This window comes from Chiloscyllium plagiosum, unplaced genomic scaffold (assembly GCF_037043375.1).
Source record: "Chiloscyllium plagiosum isolate Xiang-an unplaced genomic scaffold, Cpla_swu_hap1 HiC_scaffold_18, whole genome shotgun sequence".
NCBI classification, from domain to species: domain Eukaryota; kingdom Metazoa; phylum Chordata; class Chondrichthyes; order Orectolobiformes; family Hemiscylliidae; genus Chiloscyllium; species Chiloscyllium plagiosum.
Window position 1 is genome coordinate 61,108,585 of NW_028270156.1, and position 19,591 is coordinate 61,128,175.

At 40.7% G+C, this 19,591-nt stretch overlaps 1 protein-coding gene across 2 annotated transcripts in view; it reads right to left on the reverse strand.

Moving 5' to 3' along the window:
• The window catches only part of trpm5 (transient receptor potential cation channel, subfamily M, member 5), a 130,308-nt gene that overhangs the window by 5,761 nt on the left and 104,956 nt on the right, over nt 1–19,591 (reverse strand). For both annotated transcript variants that reach the window (XM_087996732.1, XM_087996733.1), the window contains 6 exons: nt 19,375–19,507; nt 16,724–16,898; nt 16,204–16,375; nt 11,905–12,083; nt 2,887–3,019; nt 23–95 (listed from right to left, as the gene is read on the reverse strand). In XM_087996732.1, coding sequence (XP_087852858.1) covers nt 23–95; nt 2,887–3,019; nt 11,905–12,083; nt 16,204–16,375; nt 16,724–16,898; nt 19,375–19,507 — 865 coding nt within the window. The remainder of the gene's footprint in view (nt 1–22; nt 96–2,886; nt 3,020–11,904; nt 12,084–16,203; nt 16,376–16,723; nt 16,899–19,374; nt 19,508–19,591) is intronic.

Here is a 19,591-nt window from a genome sequence, read left to right on the forward strand (position 1 = left end):
TTCAGAACAATGTTTGACCTACCCTTGTTTCAAGTGTTACGAGACGTTTCTCTTGTTCTTGAAGACCACTGATTGATTTCAATAATGAATCTACCCTAAAAAGGAATTGCTAGTGTTATTGAAGATATTTTTAATCATCCAGTTCAGACATGTTAAGACACACCTTGGAGCAGGTGAGACTTGAACACAGGCCTTTTGACAGTGTCATTATACTGCTGAATTTGACCTGTGCTGTGATTCATTTGAGTTGAGGATAAATGTAAAGACAACATCAACTGAATTTGGGAATGCATCTTCCTTATTCAAGTTTCATTTAAAAATAAATCTGGGTATCAAAATGAAATCATTGGTGTTCCAAGTCCATTTTAATCAAGGAACAGAAACCAGAAAGCAGCAGACATACGGAACACTTGCAGTGCAGTTACGGAACAGGGTGTATGTGCACGGCAGCTCATTGGTTTGCGCTACTGCCTCACAGCTCCAGGCACTTAGGTGTACTTACATCCTTGGGGTGACTGACTGTGTGTAGTTTGCACATTCTCCTCATGTCTGCATTTGTTTTCTCCAGGTAACCTGGTTTCCTCCCACAATCCAAAGATATGCCATTTAGTTGCTTCGGCCATTGGAAACACATGTTTAATTGATAGGGTGGGTCACTCTTTGGATGGTTTGTATAGACTCTGGGCTGAATGGCCTGTTTCTATACTGTAAGGATCTATTATGCTATCTCCAGTCTCCTGTGCCCTAATGCAGAATTGTTTTAATAGATCCCATGAACAAATATGAAGGTGCCATCCTTGGTCACCTAGCTCCTAAAAGTTTGTTTCCATTTGTGAACCTTGAATGCAGACGTTAGGAAATGTTGCTAAGGTGGCTGCTGTCCATAAGCCTGGAGCTCTCTGTCAGAGTCAGCATTAAGGGATATGAAGTTCCAGTACCCACTGGTTATCCATTAAACATGTCAGGAAAAAAAAATCAGGCTTTGACCATTTTAAGTGGAAGTGACTTCTTCATGGTTTAAGTCTTCATAATTATAAAACTCTCAAAAGAAGGAGGTGCATGGGAACACTGCCAATTGTACATTCCCCTCCAAGTGACATTCTACTTATTTGGAAATGTATTACCATTCTTTCACTGTGATTAAGTCAAAATCTTGGAACTACCTTCCTAAGGGAGCACAGAGTGTACCTATACCACAGGGGCTGCAATGGGAAGGCTGTTCATCATCATGAGGGCAAGTCATGATGGGAAATCAATGCTGGCCTATCTACCTCACCTACCAGTGATGTCCACATCCCATGAATTAATTTAAAAACAATTTTTGATATTGGAGTAACTTGTTTTACTTTGTTTCTTTGTTGAGTCTCTCTCAATTCCATTTGTCTTTACTTCTCTGTACATATTTTACATACTGATGTTTGCTGGATTAGATTTGATTAGGTAGAAATTTCACCTTGTCCACTGATGCAAAACAGATGATGTAGGAACAGCCAAAGTTTATGTGCAGCATCTTAAATTCACCTTCATTGCTGCCAGTGGAATGAAGTTTAAAGAACAGCCTACTATCTTTTCTGCATTACCACTGAAGTTTAATTTCTACCTCTACACATTTCAGTAAGTTCTTTTTGATTTGGTGGAAGAGGCATTCTCTTGCCCTACTCTCTCAGGTCTCAGTATTCCTGTAAACAACAATGTAATGGTTCTTTAATTACGATAGAAGTTGCCACACAAAGGTCCACTACATGGTACATGTGAGCATGATGCATCATTACCATTGTCTTTGTTGCCGACTACAGAATCCAGGCCTGTAAGAATACGCAACAGAAAATTCCAGAGGAGCAAGATGAATGACGCTATCAAACAAACAACAGGCAACCTTTTATTTAGGCAATATAATATTGAACTGTACCAGGTTGATGCTGACAGTTCATCAACATCTGAATAACAGTTATGGGGAAGCACTGGGAGACTTGGCTTTTCAGTGAATCCAATTCTCAGATTTGGACCTAAAATTTTTGAAAGAAGTTTAAGGAATAAATTGAGAAGAATAAAAATAAAGCAATTAGCAAAGTTGTAAAATGTGGGGAGTGCTCCTTTTAAGGTCTGGGGAAGAGAATTTGGAAAAATTGGTTGATGACAAAACTAAGCAGGAATGACATTATATGGATACTTAGAAATAAGAGCAATATTGGGAGGATGGACAAAAAGCACAGTTCAATCCCATGCAGTACTGAGGAAGTGCCATCTATCAAATGAGACATTAAAATGAGGCTCCCAACTATTCTCGGTGCTTATGAACAATTACATGCTGCTATTATGAAGAGCACTGGCATTTTCCCTGGTGCCCTTACTAAGTTTTACACAAACCTGAGTAAATTAAGAGCCTGCTGAATGATCTCACATGAGGACAAGACAGAATAGCCAAGCTGAGGTGAGCGGCCTTCCTCATTTTCCTTGCAAATCTTATATTTTCCTCACTAGTAATCCTGCCAAAGAAACCACTGAAAGAAACGAGACTTAAAGAATATTAAATATGAAAATAAACAGTTTTCATTTAAATTATTCAAGTTGAGAAGGTGTAGGAATCATATTGGGTGTTATGGACGCAAGAACTTCCCATTAATAATGCTGGAATTTATTTTTTAACCATGTTCCTTCAGAGAGGTTCATCCAGCACTTTCATTTTTGGATTTAGTTTTAAGTTTGTTCAAAAGGTGAGGACAACTCTGATAATGCTATATGCAGTGCCCATCCTATGAATTGCAGATGATCCCATGGTGGTGTTAGGTGAGGAATTCCAAAGTATTGACCTACCAAGCCAAGATATTGGCCACAATTAACACTGTTTATACTGTCAGGACCATTTCTCATTCTAACTCCACTTACTTGGTTGATGTCTTCTTCAATCTTTCAGTGCTGCTTTCTTTCTTTCCCTTTTCCAAACTGGCTAAATAATTTTCTTTTTGCACAGACTCCCAGATTCTGAGCTTCTGGTCCAAAGTCTCTGGTAAGTGCTTTTCTAAATGAAATGCAAACAAGAAACAAATCCTTGTGATGGTGAGTTCTACAGTCATTTCTCTGCTAAAAATAAAATCAAACTCATTTTTTTCTCATCGATTTTCAGTTCTATTTCTCTGCTCCACTATCTGGTCACCAACAGAACTTTTGGAATATCTGATATGAGATGCCACACTCAAGTGAATAATCTTCAAGCATGAAATTGTATTGTGTGTTTGGCAGACTGTGACCATGCTAAATATTCCAAATTCATCCTGGTCAGATCTTCATGTGCTTGGAGTAAGGTTACTAGATCATTATTGGGAGCAGAAACCTTGTGCTTCAGGCTGGGCACTTGAAATAAATGCAAGTCCCAGTGTGATAAATATGCAATTGTTGATCTGGTTTGCATCATCATACCAACATAAAATAAACAAACCCATGCCTGAAATGATTGATAAAGGCATGGCATCCCTTTGTGTTGGGCAATCTATACCAGTGCTTCTCTAATATAGTTTTAGAGCTTTAATTTAGCTTCTCTCCTTACTTTGAAAAGGCTCCAAGCATCCATGATACCTCAACATCTATTTCAGAAATATCATTGAATGTAAAGCACTTTGAGACATCCAGTGAAAAGTACGAAATGAATGAAAGTCTTTCTTCATTTGCTATCATATCTTTAAATGAAATTATAGAACATAGAAAAATACAGTGCAGTACAGGCCCTTTGGCCCTCGATGTTGCGCCGATCCAAGCCCACCTAACCTACACTAGCCCACTATCTTCCATATGCCTATCCAATGCCCGTTTAAATGCCCATAAAGAGGGAGAGTCCACCACTGCTACTGGCAGGGCATTCCATGAACTCACGACTCGCTGAGTAAAGAATCTACCCCTATTTTCTGTCCTATACCTACCACCCCTTAATTTAAAGCTATGCCCCCTCGTAATAGCTGACTCCATATGTGGAAAAAGGTTCTCATGGTCAACCCTATCTAAACCCCTAATCATCTTGTACACCTCTATCAAGTCACCCCTAAACCTTCTTTTCTCCAATGAAAACAGCCCCAAATGCCTCAGCCTTTCCTCATACGATCTTCCTACCATACCAGGCAACATCCTGGTAAACCTCCTCTGCACCTGTTCCAGTGCCTCCACATCCTTCCTATAGTATGGCGACCAAAACTGCACACAATACTCCAGATGTGACCGCACCAGAGTCTTATACAACTGCAACATGACCTCAGGACTCCGGAACTCAATTCCTCTACCAATAAAAACCAGTACGCCATATGCCTTCTTCACCACACTATTTACTTGGGTGGCAACTTCCAGAGATCTGTGTACATGGACACCAAGATCCCTATGCTCATCCACACTACCAAGTATCCGCCCATTAGCCCAGTACCCCATCTTGTTACTCTTACCAAAGTGAATCACCTCACACTTACCTACATTGAACTCCATTTGCCACCTTTCTGCCCAGCTCTGCAGCTTATCTATATCCCGCTGTAACCTGACACATCCTCACTGTCAACAACTCCACTGACTTGCGTATCATCCGCAAACTTGCTCACCCAACCTTCTAGCCCCTCCTCCAGGTCATTTATAAAAATGAAACAGCAATGGTCCCAAAACAGATCCTTGTGGAACACCGCTAGTGACGGCACTCCAAGATGAACCTTTACCATCAACTACTACCCATCTGTCTTCTTCCAGCCAGCCAATTCCTAATCCAAACTTCCAACTCACTCTCAATGCCATACCTCCGTATTTTTTGCAGTAGCCTACCATGGGGAACCTTATCAAATGCCTTACTAAAATGCATATACACCACATCTATCCCTTTACCCTCGTCCACCTCCTTAGTCACCTTCTCAAAGTATTCAATAAGGTTTGTGAGGCACGAACTGCCCTTCACAAAACCATTCTGACTATCCTTGATCACATTATTCCTATCCAGATGTTCATAAATCCTATTCCTTACAATTCTCTCTAAGACTTTGCCCACAACAGAAGTGAGACTCACTGGCCTATAGTTACTAGGGTTATCCCTACTCCCCTTTTTGAACAAGGGAACCACATTTGTTATCCTCCAGTCTTCTGGCACTATTCCTGTAGACAATGAGGACATAAAACCCAAGGCCAATGGCTCTGCAATCTCCTCCCTTACTTCCCAGAGAATCCTAGGATAAATGCCATCAGGCCCAGGGGACTTATCTATTTTCACCCTTTCCAGAATTTCCAACACCTCTTCCCTACATACCTCAAAGCCGTCCATTCTAATTAATTGTGACACAGTATTCACATCGGCAACAATGTCCTGTTTCTGAGTGAATACTGATGAAAAGTATTCATTTAGTGTCTCCCCAATCTCTTCAGCCTCCACACGCAACTTCCCACTACTATCCTTGACTGGACCTATTCCTACCCTAGTCATTCTTTTATTCCTGACATACCTATAGAAAGCCTTTGGGTTTTCCCTTAACCTACCAACTAAGGATTTTTCATGTCCCCTCCTTGCTGCTCTTAGCTCTCTCTTCAGATCCTTCCTGGCTACCTTATAACTCTCAATCACCCCAATTGAACTTTCACGCCTCATCTTTACATAGGCTGCTCTCTTCCATTTAACAAGGGATTCCAATTCCTTACTAAACCACGGCTCCCTCACACGACCCTTTCCTCCCTGCCTGACACGTACATACTTATCAAGAACACTCAATAGTTGCTCCTTGAACAAGCTCCACATATCAACTGTGCCCTTCCCTTGAAGCCTACTTTTCCAAGCCACACATCCAAAGTCGTGCTTCACCGCATCATAATTTCCCTGCCCCCAGCTATAACTCTTGCCCTGCAGTGCACACTTATCCCTCTCCATCACTAGAGTAAAAGTCACCGAATTGTGGTCACTGTCCCCAAAGTGCTCACCTACCTCCAATTCTAACATCTGGCCTGGTTCGTTACCCAGAACCAAATCCAGTATGGCCTCATATATAAAAATTATATATGATTTTTATAAATAATGCCTAAATTAAATAGGCACTAGAGTTATGGAACAGGCCTAACCCCTCAAAACACCTTTAAGAAGGTAGCCCAGACCATAACTTTGCTATTTGTTTTAGCTAAGTGTATAGTGGATATTCCCGACTGAATTAGCTGGTTCAACTACCAAATTTTAAACAAACAGAATTTATTTACAAAATTACAGAATGAAACCAGAAAATAGAAAACCGGCTAACTTATCCTATCTTAATCCGACTTAATGATGCTGTTCTGAAAATACTTACAACAGTCCCAATAAAAACATCCCTTAGCACAAAGAGTAAAAAGACACAAATAGCTTATGAAGTCAGAAGGAAAGAGAAACAAGCTTCCAGTTTCAACTGTGACCCTGACTCAATTAACCCCCGAACTGAATAGAATTGCACAGCGAGAGAGCTGGCCGTGCTCCCTTGACTATACCAGTTTTATTTTCAAAAAAAGACTTGAAAGCTTTTGGCCTGAAGCACTATCTGTTAGGGTAAACAAAAAGGCTCCAATGAACCATTCAAACTTCAGATATGATGGAACTTTGGGTTGTTAGAACATCTCTGGAAAAAAAAAACTCAAGGATGCAGTGGGCGGCACGGTGGCACAGTGGTTAGCACTGCTGCCTCACAGCACCAGAGACCCGAGTTCAATTCCCGCCTCAGGCGACTGACTGTGTGGAGTTTGCACGTTCTCCCCGTGTCTGCGTGGGTTTCCTCCGGGTGCTCCGGTTTCCTCCCACAGTCCAAAGATGTGCAGGGTCAGGTGAATTGGCCATACTAAATTGCCCGTAGTGTTAGGTAAGGGGTAAATGTAGGGGTATGGGTGGGTTTCACTTTGGCGGGTCGGTGTGGACTTGTTGGGCCGAAGGGCCTGTTTCCACACTGTAATCTGATCTAATCTAATCTAATCTAATCAGTAACCTTCCAAAAAAAAAACAGCATTGTGATACTAGGGAGTAGTGTCTGAAATTACAGTTTAAGTCACTACTGAGCCATGCAGAGCTGAGGGTTACAAATTCAACCCCGTCTTTTTGACTTCAAAAGCACAGTGAGTAGGAATTTATGACAACTTTAAATTAAGAAAGGGGGAAAGAAAAGGATTGGAGCACCAATTTCTAATGGTTACCCAAGTCGTGCATTTGTTGATAGCAACATCTGCGGGCATGGAACAGGGATTCGGCCATGATGCTTTTGCCAATCTCAAGTGTCTCAGACACTGACAAGCACAGCACTGGGCTTCAGCATGGATCACTGATTTCCAGAGCATTGAGGAAAAGTAAACGGCTGCCGACACCCCAAGACCGTTCTCAGTATACCTGAGCAAAACATGTATGTGCAGTAAACCCACATGTGATAACATTCCATCCTGTTTGCCCAGATCTACTGTGCTTACTTGGGAGCTGCCATGGTTTTTTTTAAACTGACAAGAGTTTCACAAAGTGTGCAAGCATAGATCTTTCCACATGCACAATATGCTGCCAGATCATATTTATGACACACATTTCCTTTCAAAAAGGCTTTTTATACTATATCTTAAAAGGAACATAAAGCTGCCCTGACAAAACTAATCGGAATCTTGCCTTATGACAATTAATTATGCTATGTTCACCCCCTCCCCACCAAATATGAACAAGGAGTAGCAGTAAGCCATTTGAGTCAGCTCAACCATTTAATAGGGTTATAGCTGATTTAATTGTTACCATAGACCCCCCACTCCTGCTTACCGTTTATTGTGGTTAACAGACAGAGTTGGAATTAATAGGTCTTTTTTCTAGTTCGAAGGACGTAACTAGTGGAGTGGCACAAGGATCAGTCTTAGTTGTTATTTTCTTAATTATGTTCCATCTATAATCATGACTTGGGAGGGTCAGAATGTCATGTATTCAAATTTGCTGACAATATTAAAATAAAAATGTGGAAGGGCATGTTGTGAAGAAGAGAAAGGATCTACAAGGGGATACAGATTGGTTAAATCAGTAAGCAACATTTACCAGATGAAATTTTATGTAAGAGTGTGGGAGGTAATTCACTACAGTAGGAAGAATCAAAAGACAGGCTACTGCTTGAATGGAGAGATAATCCAAGAAAAAAAGAATCTGGGTGTCTTAGTGCATGAAACACAAAGTTGGCGCAACAAGTAGTTAGGCGAACGTTGGTACTGCAGATGCTGGAGATTGAGTCAAGATTAGAGTAGTGCTGGAAAAGCATAGCAGGTCATGCATCATCCGAGGAGCAGGAAAATCGATGTTTCGGGCAAAAACCTAAATCCCTGATGAAGGGCTTTTGTCTGAAACATCGATTTTCCTGCTCCTCGGATGCTGTCCGACCTGCTGTACTTCTCCAGCACCACATTCTAATCTTGGCAGCAAGTAATTAGGAAGGCAAATGGAATTTTGGATTCATTGTCCAGAGGTGGAGTTTAAAACTAGGACAGTTCTGTTACAATTGTAACATATGTTGGTGAGGTGGCCTCTGGAGTACTGTGCATAGCATTGGTCCCTGTATTTTAAAAAAAGGTGTTGAAGGCAGTTTCAAAGAGATTCAATAGGCTGATTCCTGGAATGAAGGGATTATCTTCTTGATAAGGCAGACCTTTATCCATTAGAAGTATGAATGTGAGACCTTACTTGAAACTTAAGATGGCGAGGGGCTTGTCAAGATAGATGTTAAAATGTCTCCACTACTGGGGGAATCTAAAACTAGGGAACATAGTTACAGAATAAGAGGATACTCATTTAAAATTGAGAAGAGATTTTTTTTTTCTCCTAAAGGGTAGTAAGTGTCTGAAATTCTGTACTGGAGAGGGAGTTGTGGAGGCAGGATAACCGCAAGTATTTAAAGAGGAGGGAAGTAGGTTTTTGAAACATTGAGGATTATTAGGAGCTGGCACAAGAGAGGAGTTGAGGTCTGGGGCAGATCACCCATGAACATATAGAATAGATAGGAGAGTTTGAGGGCTAAATTGCCACATCTCACTCCTATTTCTTGTCCATGATCAAGTTTCACCCCCTTCCTTACCAAGAATGTATCCACTTCAGTCTTCAAAACATTTGAAGACATTACTTCCACCCTATTTTTAGGAAAAAGATTCCATAGCTTCTCAGTTCTCAGAGGGAATTTTTAAAAATTACCTAATGGCCTTTATTTTTCCAAAAAATGGGTGACCCCTTACTTTTAAACAGTGACCCCACATCCAGATTCTCCTACAAGAGAAGGCATCCTGTCAACATCCCTTGGGACCTTGAATTTCAATAAAGTCGCCTCTCCTCTGAACTCCAGTGGATAAAGGCTAGTCTGAACAAACTTTCATTGTAAAGCAACCCATCTGTTCTAGCCTGCTATACCTTATCTGAATTGCTTTCAATGCATTTTCATCCTTTCTTACATAAGGAGACCAATACTGTACACAATAGTTCAGATGTGGTCTCACCACAGCCAGTATAACTGAAGCATAATCCAACTTTTCTACTCAATTCCCCTTGTAATAACTAACAACATTCTACTGCAATCCTAATTACTTGCTATACTTCTATTCTAGCCTTTTGTGATTCATGCATTGGACACCCCGATATGTCTGTCACAAACTGAATGCAAAAATGCAAACATATTATGGTTACTGTTACCTAGGAGTACCTTAACTATTAATCATTAATCCTATTCTTATTGCACAATACCAGCTCTAGTATAGCCTGCACTTTGATTAGTTTCAGAACATACTGTCCCAAGAAATCTGGAATTCATTCTATAAACTCAATAATATAAAAAGCTTCAGTACTGGAGATCTGGAGCTAAAACAGAAAGGGCTGGAGAAACTCAATGGGTCTGGTAGCATCTGAGGAAAGAGAAGTAAAAGATAATGTTTCAAGTATTGTATGACTTTGGAACATTGTTTCAAATATAGTTCTGAAGAAGTTATATCAAACTCAAAACATAAATTTAGTTTCTCTTTCCACAGATGCTGCCAGACCTGCTGAGTTTCTCCAGCACTTTGCTTTTATTTATATAAACTCCCTATCTAAGGCTTTCTTTGCCTTTCTGATTTCCAGTCTATATGTAGGTAAAATCTCACATGATTGTCAGTGTGCTGGTGAGATCCAATGCCCCCCATGAATCAGAACTCACTCTTCTCACACCAGTCTTTGAGCTATGCATGCTGATGTACCCCATGCAAATTTGTATGTGGCTCGGGTAGTAATCCAGAGATGATTACCCTTTGAGGTCCTGCTTTATATGGTGCTTAGCTCCTCATACTGACTGTCATCGCAAAAATAAAATGTTCTGCACAATGTTATTAGTACCCACATGGACCATGATAACAGGATCCTCCCCCACTCACTGCAAGTTCTTCCCTCCCCCTGAACAAAATGAAACAGCACTAGGACAGGCAATGGAGCCTTCTGGATTCATGGTGATCATTACTGAGGATGGTGTCGATCTACCTCACTATACTGCCCCTAATACAGTTATATTTCTATCTACTCTCCCCCTTGCATGGCTTCTGGTGTAACAGTACCACATTCAGTGGATTCATTCATCCTGCAACCCCATTCTCATCCAAATAAACTGAAAGAACCTCAAACCTGTTTGACAATTGCAAAGGATGAGGCTCTGGTCTCTTTATCTACCTCACATAAAAATCACACTTCCCTTACCCCTGTGAATACTGACCAAATCAGAACACCATATTCTAAGGGGGTATGATTGTGTCCTGTTTCAAAAAGTTACAGCACATTCTCCCTGATATTTTACAGTGATTGTAGTTCAACCTCCAGTTCATAACCTCAAACAAAACAGCTCCAACTTTGAACACTTCTTGCAGATGTGTTTTTCCTGGATCACAGTGGCATCCAGGGGCTCTCATATGTTGCAGCTGTGACACATCACCTGCCTGGCCATCCTTAATGATTTAATTAGCTACTTAGTGTATACTTGAATGAATTAATTACCTTGTATATTTTCACAAACATTACAATCAGCTAAAATACTATTCAGAATCTTAAGCAGTCTTCTCCAACCACCTATCCAGGTACACATTGAAGAAAAAGTATCTTTATTAACTCCACGTCTTCCACTCCTTATTGTGAGGACAGTTGCTGTTTGCGAGGTTTGGTTGGGGGGGGGGGATGGGAAATTTTGGGGGGTGGAATGGGGATTTTGTGGGGTGGGAGGAGAAATAAAGGTATGTTGTCTAAAATTCTAATAATTTGTATTTATGTTAATTCTAGTTTAATTATTAAAGTTATGTAAAAAAGTGAAATTTTTCCAAATAATTTGTTCTGTTTGATTCATTTGGCAGAGTGGACTTGATGGGCCGAATGGCCTTACTTCCACTCCTATGTCTTATGGTAAACTTAGTTGTTTTATGAAATTGGCCTTTGTAGGAATCATAACATTTTCAAGATTAAGTAGGAGGTTGAGGGGTAACCTCATCGATGTTTATAAAAGAGTGAGAGGCATAGATAAGGTGAAGAGCAAAGGTCTTTTTCCCAGGATAGAGGTCATTCAAAACTACAGGGCATAGGTTTAAGGTGAGAGGGGAAAGATTTAAAAAGGGACCCAAGGGAGCTTTTTTTTTTCCACATGGAGGATGTGGCATATATAGAATAAACTACCAGAAGGATAGAGGTTACAACATTTAAAAGATGTTTGGACAGGAACATGAATAGGATAGATTTAGAGGGATATGGACCAAACACAGGCAAATGGGACCAGTTTGGTTTGGGAAACCAGTTTGGCATGGATGAGTTGGACCAAAAGGCTGTGACTCAATAACATTCCCATGGTAAAATGTGACACTGGAGCAAATTCAATGGATCTCTTGTGCATGGGTTTTCTCTCTACGACTTGCAATCCACACTTCCATGGGAAGGTCACTTACCAAAATGCTCCTGCTTGTGCTGTGGTTCTTTAATAATCTTTCGAATGAAAAGGTTTAAGTGGCTGATGATGATGAAGGGTGGAGCCAGAGCAGGCCTGCTGTGATACTCAACAATTAGGTTGTAGCGCTGAAATTTCCAGAATATGTCAGTGTTTCCCTGGACAAGCTGGAAGGTATAGCTGCCATGGAAAGAAAAGCATTTAAAAATGATCTACAATGCTGCATTCAACATCCACAGACACACTGCACACAGCACAGTTCCTGTGAATTTGATTGAATGATAAATCCTCATGGTTGCTACAAGATCACACCCACTACAGCAAATACTATCACAAGAATTTTATCAGATACACATCTGGCACCCTCCAGCCTCCATACCAAGGAAATATTGGATATTCCCTTGGGCAGGAGGAAGGGGAATTGTTGAACATTAGTACTGCTCCAATGATGTGTTATGTATGGAACAACAACAGTTATTTTATCTCTAGGATCTAATCACTTGCTACGACTGGACTCCACTCAGAGGTGGCTGTACTTATGCACTTGTTGGTGCACTCTCCTCACTGGGTAATCACTGTACTACTGGGTGCCTTTCTATGGATCAAGCAAGGAACTCCTTACTTACGAATCTTTGGTCTATCTTGCGCCTTGTATGGGGCAACAAAACATACAATAAAGGCTTGAATTTCTTTAGCACCTCTAAACCTCTTAAATGAGCATGACTGATTAAAAACTTTGACATGCAAGTAGAAGAGCTAATTAGGTCAGTTGTCCAAAAGCTTGGGTAAGGAGATGTTTCAAGGAGAGATAGATGCTGGAATACCTAGAAAGGGATTTCCAGTTATTAGGGCTCAGGCAGCTTAAGGCACAACTGCCAAAAAGGTGAAGAGATTAGATCGGGTTAACCAAAATGCCAGAATTAGAGGTGCTCAGAGATTTAACAAGTGCAGGGCTGGAGTGGATTAGAGGTTGGAACAGACGATGGCAAGGATAAACTTGAAAACAAAGATGATGATTTTAAAATTGAGGAATTCTCCGAATAATAGCCAGTGTAGATCATGCAGGATGATGAGCAAACTGAGTTATAATATGAGCAGAATTTTGGATTAACTCCATTTAATACAAGTTAGATGATATGAAGCTGACATCAAGTGAATTGGAAATTTTAAATCTAAATGTACCAAAGGCATGTGTCCCAGAGAAAGGGTGAAAATAAATTATGATTGAATTGTACGCTCATAAGCCTGAGACAGTGAGGTATAGTTTGAATTTCCTTTGTTCCCTTACCATTGTAGGCCCAAATGAATGTTTTCCCAACCTGTTGGTTAAAAGTAACCACAGCAAAGTTCTTTAAGATGAACACAAAGGCACGATTAATTAGCAAGGCATGAGCCTGACTGAGGCCAACTCCCTGTAGAATATGAGATATGGCCATTTGGTTGAAGTAGATGCAGTTAGTTTGCCAGGTAAGCCACTGGCCAGTGTTCCAGCTAATTTTATTTTTGTCCGTGTGGACCTCGGAGATCCATGTGTGACAGTGACTTCCTGAAACAATAGGTAATGCTGCCAAAGGCCTCAGCTGCAGCAAAAAGCAAGGAAAGACTGAAGTACTCCTAAGCCTTTAGGTTCTGATTGAGGGGCCAAAAAGCAAGACAAAGCAGAAATTATGTGAGTATCCAACTAGGCACAAAGTGATTGAGCGGTAAGAGAGGAAGTGAGAAGCCCTGAGATGGATTCTGGTCAAATCAATTGGATAGGTGCCTGTGCAAGTCCTGGCAGCAGCATTACAAGATAATGCGTGGCTTAGAAAGTGTGGACACTGGGAATTTGTTTCCGTCAGGCAGGGATACTAGGGCCCATGGGCACAGCTTTAGAATTAGAGGGAGTCATTTTAAAATGGAAATGAGGAGACATTTCTTCTGCCAGAGAGTGGTGGGCCTGTAGAATTCATTGCCATGGAGCACAATGGAAGCTGGGACGTTGACTGTCTTCAAGGCAGAGATTGAAAAATTCTTAATCTCTTAAGGAATGAAGGGATACGGGGAGAGTGTGGGTAAGTGGCGTTGAAAGGCCCATCAGCCATATTTGAATGGTGGAGTGGACTCTGGGCCAAATGGCCTTACTTCCACTCCTATGTCTTTTGTCTTACAATGAAAGGTACTAGTGAGATCCAATGTGCAGCTCTAAAGTGCAGGACTGTGCTGTAACTGGGTCAGTGATGTGTTGTAAGGATGCAGAAAGTCTAAAATTTCAAACCACTATGGATGACCGTATGGACAGTCACTGACTTATAGTGTGCCCTGATATGTTGGTGACTGGCCAAGATGGCGGGCCCCAGGGACACGTGGAAAGTTGGGGTTAAATTTCCTTTCACGCTTAGGATTGCTGCTATCTAATTTCTATCCAGCACATGGGAGAATAGGAAAATACATATCAATGAAGTAAGGTTAGGCACGAACAGTATACAAATAGACCACTTGCAATTCACTGCAGAGATTCTTGACTCCCACTTTCTGATTTTGGTTGCAAAATTGTGTATTTTTTCTTCTGTCAATGTAAGGAATCCCATTTTCCCAACTGACTCACCAATGCTCATGTTATTTAGTTGCTGGAATAATTGCGTCTGAAAGTTTTATAAAAATAAAAGTGATGCTTTCTCTTGGTTCCTTCTAGCTGTTACATATGAAGGAGAGTTTCAGAAGCAGATGAGTTCAGGCAGGGTTGGAGTTGTTCTGATGAAAAGTCACTGGACTTAAAACATTAACTCTGCTTTCTTCCCACAGACCTATTGAGTTTCACCAGCAATTTGTTTTTGTTTCAGATCTCCAGCAGTTCTGTGTTCAAAGATGTTATACAGGTGGGATTTGAATCCTGGCCTCCTGGTCCAGAGATAGGGACATTACCACAGCATCACAAGCCCATCTCTATGTCAAACAACACCAATGTTCCAAACAGTCTGGCTGGGCTTCATAGAATTAACAAGGATTAGGATGAAACAATGGCTTGTGTAGGGGACCAAAGCAATGGTTTTGTTCTACTCCCTGTTTAGTAATAGAAACTGTGTACTCAATACTACATGACAGACAAGTAGTGTGAGAGTTCAGCAGTAGAGAAAAGTGGGATAGCTGCGATGTTCATGTGGAACCTGGTGTTATGTTTTTATATTGTGTCAGGTTTTTATATGGTGTCACCAAGGGACAGCAAGTAGATGAGTCAGAGGATTCAAGAATAAAATTACTGGGGAGCAAGGGATGGGTGCAGGAGAATTGAAGCCATTGCAAGTGTTAAGATTAGGTTGATATCAATAAAATCAAGCAAGGGTGATGAAAGAGAGAAGGGAATTGAAGGAGGTTTGTGTGGTCAAAGAGTGCAGACAGGTTGAGATGAATGAGGAGGCATAGTCTCCCTTTTGTTCCTCCCAGTAGCTTTATTACAATGACAGTGGAAACCCATTTAAAATCAGTGGGTTACACCTGGCATTTAAACAGTGCACAAAGTGCTACCTAGAAAATGTAAGCCAATATGGCATTTAGGAGTTGAAGGTTTATTTGCTGAGAAATATGCTTCAAATCTGTTTTTGTTTTTCTCAAAGCAGCTTAATAATCAGTAGCATGTTAGAAAAATGTTGGCCAACTTGCATTTTGGAGCTGATGTAATTGGAAAATACTTTTTAAAATTTTGCAAACATGTCAGGAAAACATCACTCACTCACTGCCGTTGCAAGCTCTTTTGATTGTAATGTGGTCTGTCACAAATTTGGACAGAGGCACACAAGCTCATTTTGGTTAATCCAATTGCATCATTTCCCTTTGGTATTGGGCACAGTGTAATTCAAAATTGCAGAATAGAATGTCAACAGAGTTAATCCAGGCCAACACATTTTCAGGTACAACCCTATATCTGAAGGAAATGTCAATGATATGATCCAAACATTCCAACTAGCACTGGATATTCTTAACTATTATTCTGGCAAACTGATAGAAACTAAGAACAGGAGTAGGCCAGTCAGCCCTTTGAGTCCACTTCACCATTCAATGTGATTATGGCTGATACTCTATCTCAATATTATATTCATGCTTTCTCCTGATACCCCTACATGAGCTGTGGCAAAGAGTGGAAGTCAGTACCCTATGGGGGACAATTTTACATGGGGTTTACCCTATTTCTTGACATAATTTTGTCAAGAAATTCAGATGATTTAGACTTCCTCAGAATTTTGCCAACTTTCAACCAAATTTACAGAACCCGGACTCGGAGAAGCCTCACAAAATCCCATGTGCAGGATGTCTCATACATCACCTGAACATTGCAATTAGAAGATTCAACAGCAGCACGTTAGTGACCAGCAGGAAGACAACCAGAAGCATGATGACCAGCCAATTTGCATAACGATTAATGCAATAGGGTAAATTATCTTCATTTGTCATGTTGGCTTGGTTACTGAAGCAGGATCGGTTGACCATCCGAACCTCTAGAATGTGACAACATGAAGTTAAAGAAATAACAGTAAAGCACAGAATTTCTCTATTTTTAAAAAAGTGTATTACTGCCCAGTAACATCCCAATATGTCCCAAACAGCTCATACAGAACTTGAGAATCGTACGTCATCAAGGAAAGCAATTGGCTCTTCATACACATACCCACTCTTTGGAAGAGCTATTCGTTTAGTTCCAATCCCCTGCACTTTCCCCAAAACCACGTGCAAATCTTTCCTTTTTTGAGCTTGTATCCAATTATCTACTTCTGTCTCCCTCTCAGACAGCACATTTTGATGTGTGGATCTCACAGAGCCATATGGTTACGACTTAAATCACGTACCGTCTATTTCATCCAGGGGAATCTGGCCAAATATCTGAAGGTAAGGCCTGTAGAGAACATTCCTGAAGATCCAATCCACGCGAGTCTCATTGGGGTGGAGCAGAGCCTGAGTGGCCACGCCATAAGCAATGAGCCAAACAGTCAGAAAGAATAAGAAGAAGAAGACATCTTTCATCTGTTGGAGGAATTAACACAAGTGAAAGAGCCAAAACATTAGCTCAGATCTGCTCCATCTTTAACACGTTTGGTCAGGTCAGTTTGTAAGTATGGGTAATTGTACAGCCACAAGTGAAGATAGTGAGTCACATGAACAAGTTTATCTGTAAGCTCTCCAGTGATTTGTGTAACTCAGTGTTATTGTCTATTTGGCTTTGTTACACACTGCTGACATTCCCCATCCCTTCATCAATCATTGCTGAATTAAACAATTTCAGTGAGGATGATGAGCTGAGCGCTAAAATTGACAAGAGCATCTTGGTTAAAGAAAACCATTTCAACATAGCCTCGGCTTTTGATCACTATGCAGTTGTTGCTGCAGGGAAATTTATGTGAGCATTGCATAAGAATATGAGATTAAGCTCAATTGTGATAATTCACATGCTTCAACAGCTTAATAACACTCAGCAAGGTCATTTATCTTTGTCAACTAATGCAGTTCTTACTGGTTTTACAGAATACAATCCTCTATTTAACTTTATACACAATTATAAAAGTAACCAGCCTGCATCTCAGCAAGAGCCTGATCAAAGAGGAAAAGTCCATTAGACTTTATCTTTAATTACCAGTCATCGCCAGTGTTAATACTAGTCTCGGTACTATCTATCTATCTATCAGCTTGATCAATATTCAGGAGTGGCAGAGCATAAATTTCTTTCAGTTAAATGTTGGGAAGTCTGGAGTTGTCGTTGTTGTCGTAAGTCCCCTTTATGAATTTCACAAACAGACTACTCTTTGGAAACAAGCTGAAGCTGCTTCCCACTCTATTCACAGCCTTGATGCTGCATGTGAGCTCAATGAGTTTTCGTCCACACATCCAAACCGTCACAACAATTCCCTACTTCAACCTTTATCACCTTGTTCTCACTCCTCAACACATTAGGTGAAGCCATCATTCATGCTTTTGTTACATATAGACTCTGCTGTTTCTGTGCACCTCCTTCCCTTCCATAAATGTGCCATTCAAAACTATACTGCCTGTCTCCTAATGTACTGTTCGGGTTCATCATTGTTCTTGCATTCACTAGCCAACAAATGGCTCCTGATTAAGCAACACCTTGATTTTTCAAATCTCTCCATGGCAAACTTTCCCAACCCCATTTCACTCCACCATTCAAGATCATGCTTTCAGCTGCTAAGGATGCTAACTATGGAATTCCCTGTCTAAATTTCCTTTAAAGATATATAACCAATCTCTATAACCATCTGACAATCTCCTTTGGTCACTCCTTATGTGCATTGGTCTTAATTGTTATTCTGTTAAATGCTCCTGTGGAATACCTTGGGACTTTGCTGCTACGTTGAAGGCACAATACGAATTAAAAACTTATTGTAGCTACTTGGACATTGTGCTCTGTGCATTATTTGTACTGGGAGTGTGTGTGATTTTACAGTTTCACACATCCTTGGAGCACATCTCCTGAGGTGACAGCTATGGAACCAGGTCAGATTTGAGTCCCTAGGTGCAATAATTGATGCCATGAGCAAGATCAGGTAGCATTGCCTATCCACAGCAGTTTATGCCATCTTTTGATCATGATTAAACACGCATTCTTCAAACTGGAAATATCAAAATCAGACAAAGTTCAAGCATTTCAAAAGACTTCGCTCAATTCACTTCAAAGAAAAAAATTCTTCCCCTTTGTTGGTTGCATCATTGAATATTTGTCTATTTACTCTCTCTTGAAAGTTACAGATTCCTATTCCGGGCACATTTGCAAATGGTCTACCCTCGTGCTTAATCCTGGAGTCAAACTCATTCTTTTGGTCATTCACCTGTCACACATGTACTTTCCAGCAGAGGTCAACAGGGCAAATCTTCCCCTTTGCAGAATCAGGAACTTTGGGGCCATTTCCTGGAGTGGCATTTTTAAAAATTCATTCATGTTTTGTGGGCAGCACTGGCTAGACCAGCATTTATTGCCCAGAGGGCAGTTAACAGTCAACCACATTGCTGTGGGTCTGGAGTCACATGTAGACCAGACCATGTAAGGATGGCAGTTTCCTTCCCTAAAAGGTGTTAGTGAACCAGATGGGTTTTTCATGACAATTAAAAATAAATTCATGGTCATCATTAGACTCTTAATCCCAGATTTTTATTGAATTCGAATTCCACCATTTGCCGTGGCAGGATTCAAACCTGGGTTCACAGAACATTTCTTGGGTCTCTGGCTTAACAGTCCAGCAATAATACCACTAGGCCATCACTTTCCCTGCAGCTGTGATCGTTTAGCACAGTGCTGAGCAAGCGTTAATCTGCTCTGCGGGGCATCGTGGCACATATTGTACATTGTGACATTATTGGAGTTCAGCCTGAGCACCAGTAATATCACAAAGTAAAATCAAAATAAATGTCAATGAAAGGATAAAGAAAATACTTTACCCATGAGATTCTAATCCTTCTTGAAGCTGCAGCCATGCTTACAGACACCTACCATTCGTTCCACAATGATAATCTTCGGACCCAATTGTTTATTGATGGCAAAGATGTGGATCAGCCTCAGAGCAAACACCATGAAATCCAGGCACAGAGTCGTGCGGCCCGCATTATAGGAGACTGTTAGCATTCTGTAAGAGAAAAGGAACATACCACCACTTAGAGAAACAAGCGCAAGGTTAACAAAAGATACCTCACGCGAAATATGGATAAAT